This window comes from Camelus dromedarius, chromosome 5, assembly GCF_036321535.1.
Source record: "Camelus dromedarius isolate mCamDro1 chromosome 5, mCamDro1.pat, whole genome shotgun sequence".
Taxonomy (NCBI): domain Eukaryota; kingdom Metazoa; phylum Chordata; class Mammalia; order Artiodactyla; family Camelidae; genus Camelus; species Camelus dromedarius.
The window spans coordinates 7,256,308-7,269,919 of NC_087440.1; the positions used below are offsets into that span (position 1 = coordinate 7,256,308).

The window sequence follows — 13,612 nt, forward strand, 5'->3', positions numbered from 1 at the left end:
ATGTGAATGGCTGAATAACTCACTATTCACAGTATCCATCAGTGTATTTTATATTGCTCAGAGAATTATTAAAGTCTAGTGTGGTTCCTAAACCATTCCAATCCAGTGACTATTGGATATCAACAGTGTGCCAGTTACTAATGTTTTCATGTTATTGTCTGACTTTCAAGTCTTAATTTTTTTGAAATATAGGTATTCTTTTTCCAGTTTTGCAGGTGAGAAAACTGAGGTTCAAGGAATATAAATCACTTGTCACCAGTCACACAAGCACTAGGTGTGAGAACTGAGCTGGGAAACCAGATTTTCCAGCTCCCATTCCAGTGCTCGTCTCACCATACATGTTGTTTTCAAAGAAGTTTTCATTTATTCAACAAATATTTACCCAAAATGTGGTCTATACCAGGCATGGCGCTAAGCCTTCATATCATGAGAGATATAAATGTGGATCCCTGCCTCTTTAGAGTGTAGAGTCCAGTGAAGAAGACAGAAGCGAGAACAAATGATTGCCAAAACAAAAACAAACCCCAAAAAACGGTGTGAAAAATCAGGTTTACAGAAAGGGTAGAACAGAATGCCAGTGGGAGCTCAGGGCTCCCCTGATGGAGGCTAGCAGTTTGGACAAGACATCCTCATGGCTGTAACATTTAAACTGAGGCTGTATAACAGCAAGGTAATAAACAGACAGACAGACAGACAGGTGGATGTTAGATAGAGTTGAATCTCATTATTGGCAAATTCTGAATTTGCATATTTGCCTATTCACCAAAATTTATTTAGCATCCCAAAATCAATACTGAATGCCATTACTATTACTCATCTGTGAAAAAGAATAAAATAGTGCCAGTTGCAGCAACCAGAATGGACCCAAAGAATGTTACAGTGAAGAGAGTCCAAGTACTTTCTATTATTTATATGTGAAATCTAAAAATAATAGAAATAAACCTATATACAAAACAAACAGAAACAGACTCAAAGACATAGAGAACAAACTTATGGTTACCAAAGGGGAAAGGGAGGGGGAGTGATAATTAGGAGTTTGGGATTAGCAAATACTAACTACTATATATAAAACAGATTAACAACAAGGTCCTACTATATAGAACAGGGAACTATATTCAATATCTTAAAGTAACCTATCATGGAAAATAACCTGGAAAAAAACGATGTATATAACTAAATCACCTTGCTGTATACCTGAAACTAACACAATATTGTAAATCAACTATACTTTAATTAAAAAAAACAAACAAACTGGCTGCCATTCTGACTTATGCAAGCGGAGAGCACCTGACACACGTGTTGCAGCTGAGGTCTGACGAGGCGATGCTCTGCCTTCTGGTTTCAGCTCTCAGGCTGTAAACAAGTTTCCTTTTCACTGTCTATTTAGTGCCACGTTTTTCTAATTTGTGTGCTTTTTGTTGGTGTTATTGCTACTTAAAGTGGCCCCCAAGCTTAGTGCTAAAGTGCTCGCTAGTCTCCCTAAGTGAAAAAGGCTGTGATGTGCCTTATGGAGAAACTGTGTGTTAGGTAAGCTTAGTTCATTGCTGTTGGCTGTGGGTTCGATGTTAATGACTCAACAGTATATGCCAAGTAAGATATCTTTAAATAAAAACATACAAAAAATTAAGTTATATATTGGTCGTTTGGCAAAAAAATTAGGAGCATGGACTCAGAAACCTAACCCTGTATTTCTCCTAGGGAAGATCATTCAGTATTTACTAATTCATTGATCCCAGGGACTTTATATAACACAACTACCTCAAATAACAGCAATTAATGAAGGATAGATAAATATTTGACAACACCAAGTGCTGGTGACACTGTGGAGCCACTGGTACTCTCATACGTTGGTAAGAGGAATGCAAAATGGCACAGCCACTCTGGAAAACCATTTGGCATTTCTTACAGTTAAGCTTCTGCAGCCCATGTAATCTGAAAGTCCCATTCCTGGATATTTACCCAAGTGAAATAAAAACGTAATGTTCGCACAAAACCCTGTACATGAATGTTCACAGCCGCTGTATTTGTGTTTGCTAAGAAATGTCCTTCAGTTAGAAAATGAGTAAACTGTGGAATGGATTACTCCTCCACTACTGAAAGTAACATGTTATTGATTTGCTCATGAGGTGTATCTGAAATGCATTATGTTAAGAATCCAGAGTCAAAAGTCTACCGTAATACATTTTTCCATTCAAGTAATATTATTTAATGGCAAAATTATAGGGACAGAAGGCAGATCTGAGGCTGTCAGGGTTTGGAGAAAGTGAGTAAGTTGGCTACAGAGGGGCACAAAAGAATTTGGGAAGAGAGGGAGATGGAACTATTCCATGTCTTGATTATGTTGATCATTATGAAAGTAAATACCTTTGTCAAAACCCAGAGAACTGTACACTAAAAAGAGTGAGTTTTTTTTTTAACATTTTTTATTGATTTATAATCATTTTACAATGTTGTGTCAAATTCCAGTGTTCAGCACAATTTTTCAGTCATACATGGACATATACACACTCATTGTCACATTTTTTTCTCTGTGAGTGATCATAACGTTTTGTGTATATTTCCCTGTGCTATACAGTATAATCTTGTTTATCTATTCTACAATTTTGAAATCGCAGTCTATCCCTTCCCACCCTCCACCCCCCTGGCAACCACAAGTCTGTATTCTCTGTCTATGAGTCTATTTCTGTCCTGTATTTACGCTTTGTTTTTGTTTGTTTGTTTGTTTTTTAGATTCCACATATGAGCGATCTCATATGGTATTTTTCTTTCTCTTTCTGGCTTACTTCGCTTAGAATGACATTCTCCAGGAGCATCCATGTTGCTGCAAATGGCGTTATGTTGTCGGTTTTTATGGCTGAGTAGTATTCCATTGTGTAAATATACCACATCTTCCTTATCCAGTCCCCTGTTGATGGACATTTAGGCTGTTTCCATGTTTTGGCTATTGTAAATAGTGCTGCTATGAACATTGGGGTGCAGGTGTCATCCTGAAGTAGGGTTCCTTCTGGATACAAGCCCAGGAGTGGGATTCCTGGGTCATACGGTAAGTCTGTTCCTAGTCTTTTGAGGAATCTCCACACTGTTTTCCATAGTGGCTGCACCAAACTGCATTCGCACCAGCAGTGTAGGAGGGTTCCCCTTTCTCCACAGCCTCTCCAGCATTTGTCATTTGTGGATTTTTGAATGACGGCCATTCTGACTGGTGTGAGGTGATACCTCATTGTAGTTTTGATTTGCATTTCTCTGATAATTAGTGATATTGAGCATTTTTTCATGTGCCTTTTGATCATTAAAAAGAGTGAGTTTTACTATAAGCAAATTATATTTTGATAAGAAATGAAAAAAAAACCTGAGATCTGAAGGATGAATCAAAATACAATCCTTCTAGTTTGTCATAGTAACATCAGAAAATACTATTAAAACATGTTTTTCTATAGTTCTAACTGATAAAACACTGATAGTGTAAAATAAACACTATGTAGTAATTCGTGTTACACTATAAATTGAGCCGTGTATGCTATGAACGTATAAAGCACGTTTTCTCTTGTTTTGTAATGCTTAAATTTAACACGGTTTTTACTGGTTTACAGGTAACAATTTCTTACTGGCTTTTTGACAAGTGGTAAAATCTGAAAACTATACTGTAATTCTAGTATATGCATTATTCATAAGAGAACAAAACTTTTGATTTGAATTACCCAGTGAAAATGGCATATTGGCCCTGGGATAATAGAGAAAACAAGACAGCAGAAAAAGTATGATAATATCACTTTTCTTGTTTCTATATGATTATTTAATGGTAGACAACTGTCAGACATGGACGGGTTAGCTGCTCACATCCTTGGAAGCAGGAAGACCTAACATGACCTCTCTGAGTGTCTTCCCATCCTGATATTTCCCTTTTTAAATTTTTCCTTGTTTACAATGGCTCTGCCACATTTTGTCCATTACATTTTAAGGAGAAAAGATGTGGTAACGTAAAAAAAAAAATTCCTTTTTCTATATTTTATTTAAGATGTTTTGTCAGAACATCTTGAGGCTATATGTGTACAATGTTTTTGTATAAATAACAAGGCCATGAATGACTATAATCATTTAATAAATGTAGACAATGATTTATTCAAAGTGCATTGAAAATTAAGTAGCTCTGCTTAAGATGATTATACTGTTGAAGCCGTTTGTTGGGTGATTAAAACAGGTGAAGGAAATGCTATATTATGTGACATGTTGTGAAAGCCACTTTTGAAAAGAGCAGCAGTGAGACAATTTGGAAAAGTAAAAACAGCATCTCTCTATCTTGTGCTTTTCCCAGAGAACAGCATGAACTATAAAATTATTATTTTGTGTGTTTCTAACAGATTTGCTATTTCATGTGGAGTCTTTTAGAAATGCTAGTATTGGCTTTTGTAAGTTTTCAGTTTCTTGCATTCCTACGTGAACGTTCCATTGCCAGTATTTAGAGTTGTTTAATTATTCCAAAATAGGAAACACTTCCCCTGGAGAGTTAATTTATTGTGTAGCAAGTGTTTCTGAAATGGACAAATGACAACATTGTTTTCAAACAGGATAATTACAACCATGTACAGTATGTTTCTTCATTAGTAAGTAATTAAATAATTTGCTTGATTGTGTAATAATTCATAATGACATATGCTAACCCTGCTCAATTACAGGAGCTAGTGATAAAAGAATTTCCTGTGCACATCCCTAAATTTTATTAGAGTAGTAAGTTTTGATTCCTGAAGAAGTCAGCTTGCCCTTTCAAAATACTGAGTAGTGCACAATCTGAGGAAAAAAATCTGAAAATATTTGAGAGTCGTAACATCATGGTTGAGAGTGAACACCCTAGATTCAGTTCACATGGTTCCTTGTGTTCCTGGACAAGTTACTTAATTTATCTGTGTGCCAGTTTCCTTATCTATAAAAAGAGAGTTCTGAGTGAATTAATTTTTAAAAAATGCCTGCCACTGAGTAAGTTCCGAGGAATTATTCACCAATAGGTGAGGTAAAACTCAGAACAGCAACAGTGCAACATAATTATTGGAAAGCCATTTTGATTTCAGAAAATTCTCTTTGAGGATACAGGGCTTAACAGTATGCTCAACACTGAATGTGAATTTTTTGAGCCTTGGAATGGAAAGCCTTATTTCATCTACCTCCATCTTACAAAAGGTGGGAATCGTCTTTTAATTCAAGAGAAGAGTATTGATTTTTTTTAATGTAAATCTAACATATTTAGAAGAATTGGACATTTTTTAGTAAAACAGAAAAACATACCCACGTCTGTTCTCGTTTCAGGGCTCACAGCATACTTCCCCAATGCGGGCCTGGACATAAATAATCAGTGTACTGAGGGGGTGGGGGGGACCAGAGAACAGACTTCTGACCCAACAGTGTCATCCCAATGAGTCCCATCCTGTAAGCCAGAGCTTACGTGTGCGCATCAGAACCACTATTGACGTGGGGCACGGCTGTCTGAAATGTCAATAGTTATAAAATGAGTATTTCATAATGCAGAATAATTGATTACTTTGCTTGGCTGAACAGAAACATATTGTCTCTGCGAAAGCAAAATAATGCCAGCGTTTGCTCCTGGAACGCTCCTCGCTGTGAGCCTCGGATTTCCCAGTGAAGCCCACGTTACTCAGCCGTCTTTGATCATGCGTGACAAAAATAGGGAAAACCATCTGTAACTGCTTATCTTTCCTCCATTATTTGAAAATATATTTTAAGGTAGTTCTTTAAAAATGACATAGGGCTTATAGACAAAGCATCTGTATTAATAGAACTGTCTCAGAGAATTTTCAGAAGGGAAATGGATGCGGTACAAAATCAAATAACATTCAATTTATCTTGTTCATCCTAAAATGCTCTGCTTAGCTTTTCACTCTGATGAAATCACACCCATTTCCAGTTTTATTCTCCCTCGGTGTGCTGTGATGTGGAACTCTTGCTCTATGTGTTTTATTAAGTGTAATTTAACTTTATGACTATCAAACCAACTATTAATCCTTACAATAAGACTATGAAATAGGCAAGCTGCAAAGAGGTTTATTTTCTAAAGCACAGTTATTTTTTCCAAAAATTATTCAATTATTTTTTTCCAAAACTCATTCTCTGAATGTGTATAGTTTGCAAAGCTCTGTGCTAGGCACTTCAGAGGAAAGCAAAAGAAAGAGTTTCAACCCACGCTAGGAGCTTTCTCCCCTCCTCGTCTGTATGTACTTCGTGTTAGTCTTAAACCATCACTACTAGTTGTTCCTTAAGTTAAAAATGCATTTTCTGTCTCTTGCTTTTATCTGTGTTCTGCTCTCCTCCTAAGATGCCCTTTATTCCTTTCTCTGTCCACTAGGATTCGATTTGTCCTTCAAGGTCTAGTTCAGATGGTACATCCTCTGTGAAGTCCTTCTGCTCCTAAAGTTTAAGATTAACCCTGCACAAAGTAACCTCTCCTACTTTTGGCTTACGTAGCACCTTAGTCCTGAAATACTTCGAGTGTGTGTCACATTCTGCCTTGCTTAATAAGCACTGCATTCATTTTCCTACAAGATTGCAAGCCCCTTGAGGGAAGGTCTGACATCTGAATCTTCTTCCTCTCCTCTCCTTTTCCCATCGAAGGGTAATGCACCGAAGATGTTTTCATTGTTCATTGGATGGGCATTTGCATTCTTATAGGAAATAAGTCATTAAAAAAAGTTGTACTCTTATAGAAAATGAGACATGAAAACAACGAGGCCCCTTAGGCCAAGGGGTAATTAATTTTTATTGATCTTTGTATTCCCAATAGTTAACAGGTACTTAATAAATGCTTGTTATGCACACACACACACAGATGTCAAAATTGTAGAAAGCTCATCAAAGTGCACGCTGATAGTCATTTCAGCACATCTCTATTAAGGTCAATAATTTTTGCCACGCACAGGATCTGTGTGTATAACAGTGTGGGAGTGGTGAAGGTATTTCCACTTGTAAGCCTACTAAGAGATAATCACTCTGTTCCTTTTTGAAATTGTTGAATCCTCCCAGCGTCCCTCCGAGGCTCTACTCTCCTTGTTTCACATATGAGGAAACAAATGTTTGCTCAAGATCTCTCAGCTAGTGAGTAGGATGAAGGTTAGTTTTGAGCCCAGTTTTGTCTAGTGCCAGAGCTCTTTGGATGATACCGTGGGGTTCAGTGGAACAAGGAAGGCTCCTTGAAGTAGGAAGTGCACATGGTGCAGCCAAGAGAAAGGGATGAGGGGGTTTCTGAGAAGCGGGTGGGCTGTGATCCTGAAAGTAGTCATGGGTGGTGGAGTGGCAGGAGCCCCTTGAGGTCTGTTTCCATTCCTTCATTCTCAGAGGGCTGATGTCCTAGGAGGGGAAATGACTTGCCCAAGGTGACACAGAAAGCTAGTGACAGGTGTGAAACTTAAACCCAGGGCTCCAGGTTCTGAGTTCACTTCTATTCCCCATATTCCTTTAACTAAAAAAAAATCATCATTGCCTGTCCCACTGCCAACTGTGGGAGCGGGGCAAGGACATCTCAGAGGAACACCTGGGATGGAGGGCCCTCTGGCCTCTGATGTGCCTTCCTTGCCACCTTGGCAGGTGCGTGTGTGTGTAATGAGACACCTGCCACCTACCTATCCTGGGGAGGTCGCTCAGGTCTGAATACCTGTGAACGTTACCCTTTCCCTCCTTGTGAAGGTTACAAAACATAGGCCAGTTCTTGAGTTTCCTAATAGATGTATGAGATACGTGGTTCCAGAAGACTCTGAATTCTTTCACCATTGTCTCAGTCCAACCAGATCGGTCACCTCCAACGTCCATTACACTAACAGCCACACTAATGGTTTGCAGCCGTCTGTCGACTGTGAGGGGTGACGTGCTGGGCAGACATCTTTTCAGCGAGCAGCTGGACACTGCCGTTCTTCCGCAGAGTTCAGGCTGACTCAGGGGACTGACTTCTGCATAGAGTTTTCAGAGCCAAGGTCAACTGATTAGGAAGCTCCTCAAGATCAGGCCTGCTGTCTTGTTCTTGTTTGATTCTCCAGTATAGAGCCAGGCACAGAATAAGTGTTCAGTAAATGTGGCTGATAGTGTGAAATATATATTTATGTGTGTGTGTGAAAAATTGAAGATGTCTCTTGCCATCAAAATACCGTTTATTTCACTGTGTTTCACGGACTACATATATGCATACATACGTGTACATTTAAATCTGTATCTATATCTGCTTTAAAATCATGAATAAAACAGACAGGTTATATTAATCTGTTCATCCTCTCCCCCTTAACACACATAGGTAGGGGGACCTTCTGTGGCCTTGGTGTCCGGCCTTACCAGTATTATTTATTCCATTTATATAAACTTTTTTTTAATTGAAGTACTGTCAGTTATAATGTGTCAATTTCTGGCGTACAGGACCATGTCCCAGTCATTCGTGTGTGTGTGTGTGTGTGTGTGTGTGTGTGTGTGTGTGTGTGTGTGTGTGTGTGTATTCATTTTCATATTCTTTCATTCTGTTTATAAATGTTTGTGAGATACTGGCTTCTTCCAGACTCAGTTAAGTAAGGCTGTGATCTGTTGTAGGTAAGTTTGTGCCTTCTCCGTAGCTTCCCAAGTAATCTTACTTAGAACTATCTAGATCTGACCCTGTCTGTCGATAGGAGACCTAGTCCCCTGGCTTCGTGTCGGCCTGAATGGCCCAACTCCTACAGATCACAATGCCATGGCGGCTAAGGATTCAGCTGAATCAAGCTGCCCAGGACCACATTAACCTTTCACTGATCCCTTTCTTGTTCAGCTAGAAAGACGTTAATTGAATTAGCAAGCTGCCACACACTGGGGAGAGAGAATCAGGGCCGGGGCGAGACAGAACCTCAGAGCCAAAATGCTCTGTCTCACGTGCGTCAGCCAACTTTGAAAACATCCTGGTACCAGGAGCTGCTCGCCAATTCTGGATAAGTTTGCCCACATCGTTTTGCCATTCTCCCCAGCAGCACTCCATGTGTGATTCCGTGTGGCGTACCTGAGATCAGGTTCTGTTTGGTGGAAAACTGAACATACCTTTGTAAAGTCAAGTGTCATCTCTTTACCCTCTGAAAGTGGGGAGATTGGTGCCGATTTACTGATTATATTCCAGTCTAGACCCCTGCAGAAATACAGCAGGCTTTTGTCATAGGTGCTTTGTAACAGCCTGGTATCAGAAGTGTCTCTTCACTTCCTTACTAAATGACAGATCCAACGTGAAACCCTGTTCATAGGGACACCGTGTGGGTCTGTCTCTGGAGGACTCCAAATTGAATCACATCTGTTTATAAGTATGCAGTGTACCTTCTTTTTCAGAGATTAGCCAACGGAAACATTTGAGTTGAGATTAATGTAATATAATCCCATTCATGGTAAAGAATTCCCATCCTGTTTAATTATCTTCATGGAAGCAGTATTATTTTAAACTTTTTTAGCGCACTTGGTGAAAAGTTTTCAAATGGAAAGAGTATATTGCTTAACCCTGTTTTTTCCCCAGAGTAAGTACTCCATGAGCATGTGTTTAATGGAATCCAAATAATTATTCTTACATTTTAATGTATAGTTGGTAAAAGTGTGCCCTAAAGTGTGCATTATTTATGTCTCCAGTTTGGTAGTATTGAAGTGAAAGACGGATCCTTTCATTCCCGACTGGTTTACTTGGTTGAGGACATAATTCTGTACAAAATTTTTATTTCAACAAGTTTTAAAAAAAAAAACTCTCATTTTTACTTTCAATGTTTCCCAAGAGCTTAATGTTAATATAAAGAACAATAATATACCCTGGGTTAAAAGGCGTGTTAAAAATGAAAAAAACAAAAAACATTTAATAGAGGCATGGATTACAAATAGCACCTCGCCACCCAGGAGGGCTAAGACTTAATATCTGAAATTCTGTTGCTCATTAGTGGTAGGGTGAGAATGAAATACATTTCTAAAGGGTAAGGTCAGTATTCCACTATCCTTGGAATGTCTTTGTTGAATAAATGTGTAAATATGCCAAATAAATATTCTGAGATTATATTCCTGTTGGGGACACATCTATAGGATGAATGGTTCTACCACTAGTAATTGCAGGAGCACATGTCACATTACATGTCATTCCCGATTACCGATTTCATTTGAAATGGTCTGGAAATAAATACCGATTACTAGTAATGTAAGACTATTTACCTTGGAGTTAGATGTCTGACAGGCAGGCTGGAGCTAATGGATTTGGTCATTTTCAGAGTGTTATTTTCTAAAGCAGGGTACTGTTTTAAAGGAACACTGAATTTCCAGAGTTGTATATCTGGATTCATTTGCAGTGAGGATGGAAGAAAGTCCCTATAAACATGCAGCCTCTGACGTTCTTCCATTCTTTCAAAGGAAAGGAAATTGTACCCGGGACCTACCACCAGGACAGCTGTGCATTGCCCTTCCTTGTTAAAGTCGTTAGGACAAGGGAATTCAGGAACCAAATAAGAAGGATCGTGTCAATGTCACTGAGGAGCGTTGCTTCACTAGGAGATGCAGTTGCATCATGGGAACGTGGCATGATTTAATTTCATAATTGTAAACATCACAGTGGGTATGTTTAATTCTTTGGAAACTCTTGTCCATTTTGCTACGGCTGGACAGCTGAGTTAACATGGGTAGGTCTTGGCTTCACACTTTGATGATTTCTTATTTTTGTGGTTTTATTTGATAAAAAAAACTTTAAAAACTGTGTTAGAATGACTTTAGCTTAAATCAGACTTTTATAAATCTATGGCTTGATTTAAGGTACGATGAATTTTTTGACCTTCTAAGTCAGCGTACTCTGTAAATTTTGCCTTGACGTTGGGTGCGGGGGTGGAAGTGTCTGAATCCTAGCTTTTCCGGTGCTGACTGTCTCCATGTGTTTTAAATTACAGCCCAAATCAGAGGCGAGAACAACTCAGTTATACGGGGGAAAATGCGAGGACTTTCCTTGTTTAAATTACCATGAATGCAACAAAGAATAACCGTCTAATACTTTAAGTTGTAAACAGAAACACAGGCCGTCAGAAAAGAAAGCAGAATTGAAACTGTGTGAAGGAACAAGAGTAGGTAGCGAACTTGGCTTTTGATCATCTTCTCTGCTATGTTCAATACTGTAGACAAGCCTGCCGAAATTTTAAAGAATGCAGACTCTGGGTATGTAAGTATATGAAATTCATAGTAAAGAGTTTCGTCTGATAATAACAATGTGATTGAAGTTTCCATCAGGCCAGTAAAAAGCATTAAGCTTCAAAGTTTGGAGGGAAGTGTGTTTTAGTTGCAAGTTAAAATTCACAAAGTTGACCTTTAGAGGTGGTTGGAGTTTTTTTTCCCGCCCTGTCCAAAGTACCACAACATCCAATTTTTAGGGTGTGAAAAACTAAAGCCTTGTATATGGGCCCTCTGGAGAGATTGCTGGAGATGGAAGAGCCTAGAAAATTCGTGGCTCAAATCGGCTGGCAACTGGAGTTCATTTAGGTGATTCACACGCAGTATTTGTTCTCCTTCCAGGTAACAGTGGTCCCGGGGGAAGGGACAAATGTAAACCGGGACCTTAGATGTTGGTGTGATGAAGGTTATCCATGTCTGGGTGGGCGGAGTTCCTCCTTCCCAGGCCGTCTCTCAGGAGAGGCTGAGGAGGCGCCCACCTCACTCCGGGAACAGTCCGGGTGGCTGCGTTCTCCACGGCCCTGGAGGGGGCTCTACCTTCCGAAAAGAGCTGGGGCCACCTGGGAAGTGGGAAATGAGGGTGACTACAGCCACCCAGACCGAACAAACAACTCTTTTCCGCCAACGAGTTGGCGCATGTATCACCTCTGGGGAATCCTGGAAGGGAGCAGAAAAGTAGCGTCGGGTTGCGCCCCTCTTGCCCACGGGGTCGTGGGGAGAAAGTAGCCAGACGCGCGATCTGCGGGGCGCTACCGGCAGAAAGCGCCCGGGCGGCCACAGGTGCCCAGGGAGGCGGGCAGAAGGCTGGGGGCCCGGGCGGGCCGGGGGCGCGGGAGGGCAGCGCCGGCCGGGGTGCGCCCGGGAGCCGCGGCCGCTCACCTGCCCGCGGGGGCGGGGCGGGGCGCAGTGCTGGGGCGCGCCCGCCTCCCGCCGCCCGCCTCCCGCCCGGGGAGGAAGCGGAGGGGCGCGGTGTAAACAGAGCGAAGGCCGTGATGTCAGCCGGTCACATGGAGCCTCTTATGGCTCGGGATGGCTCTCGGCGGGCGGGCAGCTGCTGCAGCTGCTGCTGTGGCTCGGGCGGCGGCGGCGCGGCGGCGGCAGAGGGGGCTCCGGGGTCGGACCATCCGCTCTCCCTGCGCACTCCGCACCGCGGCTTAAATGATGTATTTTGTGATCGCAGCGATGAAAGGTGAGCCGGGGCGCCCCGCCGGGGCCGGGTGGGCTGGCTGCTCCGGGGGGCGGGGAGGCGGGCGCGCAGGGGGAGGGGTGGGCGCGCCTGCCCGAGCGCACGTACTGCCCGGGGCTGGGCACGGGAGCCCCGCCGGGGCTTTTTAGGCCCCCGCAGCGGCGCCCCGTGCGCCCGGCCGCGGGATCCGCCTGCATCCTGTTGGGGGCAAAGGCGCAGGGGATGGACCCCCTGCTTCTGCCCCCTCCGGCTCCTGTCAGTCGCCCGGGTCCGCTTGGCACCCGGCGGGGCTCCCGAACAAAGTTTCCTAGGAGTCGTCGCGCTTCTGGCCAGCAGGGGAGGGTCTGGGGAGCTCGGAGGAAGCCGGGGGAGCCCGCGGCGGATCCCCCGGGCCCGCACCCCGGACCGCTCCGGCCTACGCAGAGAAGGCGCCGCGGCCCGGCTGGGCCGAGCTTGCGCGCGGGCGCGGTGTCATCCCTGGGGACTGGTCAGCGCCCCGGGCCTTGCGCCCTCCCCCTTCGGCGGCCCGGCAGCCCCGAGCGCCCAGGCGGCCGCTGGCCGGGGAAGTGCGTCGGGTCCGCGCTGCGTGCCGCCCCGGCCACTTCCGAAAGCGCCCGGGCCCGAGCGAGACGGGCTTCTGGAGCGTGCCAAGACTCCCTCGGCTGCCGCCCGCAGCCGTCGCGCACCCCTGCTTGATACTTCGGGTTGTGGATGGATGTGGGGAGGCAACTTCTCTGCCCACAAGCTTCGCGAGCAGTGACGGAGGTTAGACGACTGTGCGGGCCGGCGGGCTCGGGCTAGTCGCTGCCAAGCCTCCGCCAAACCTCCTCGCCCGGCCTTCCGCCCTGATCCGAAGTCCCTAGCCAGGCTGGTGGCGGGATGGCAGGAGGGACTGGTTGGAGAGAGGACTGGCTTCAAGTCCTCCCAGGTGAGGAGGAAAGGAACCATGGCAAGTCAGGGAAGTTTCTAATGGGAAAGCCAAAGTTTGGAGGTGTGCAGGAAGTCGCCTGCGCGACCCGGAGGAGCCGAGACGCGCAAACAGCCCGGGAGAAACTCAGCCCGCCGTCCGCTTGTGCGCCAGCAGGTTCCTCCGGGAAGATAATCTGCCCGAGCGGCTTCGCAGACCCGGCCGCTGGGAGTGGGGATTTAGAGCCCCATCTGTTTGCGGTGGACGGGGCTACCCTAATGCGCAGCATTTTTGCAGACCCAGACTGCCCTGTGGGTTCAGCCCCTCGGTGCTGGCGCCGG

General features: G+C 43.6%; 1 protein-coding gene across 6 annotated transcripts in view; it reads left to right on the forward strand.

Moving 5' to 3' along the window:
• Window positions 1–13,612, forward strand: part of RORA (RAR related orphan receptor A) — a 699,387-nt gene that overhangs the window by 590,496 nt on the left and 95,279 nt on the right. The window contains exon 1 of one of the 6 annotated variants that reach the window (XM_064485547.1): window positions 12,200–12,367. The exons of the other annotated variants lie outside the window; for them this stretch is intronic. Coding sequence (XP_064341617.1) covers window positions 12,337–12,367 — 31 coding nt within the window. The 5' untranslated portion in view covers window positions 12,200–12,336. Of the gene's footprint in view, window positions 1–12,199; window positions 12,368–13,612 lie in introns of those variants that run through there. 6 annotated transcript variants of the gene reach the window in all.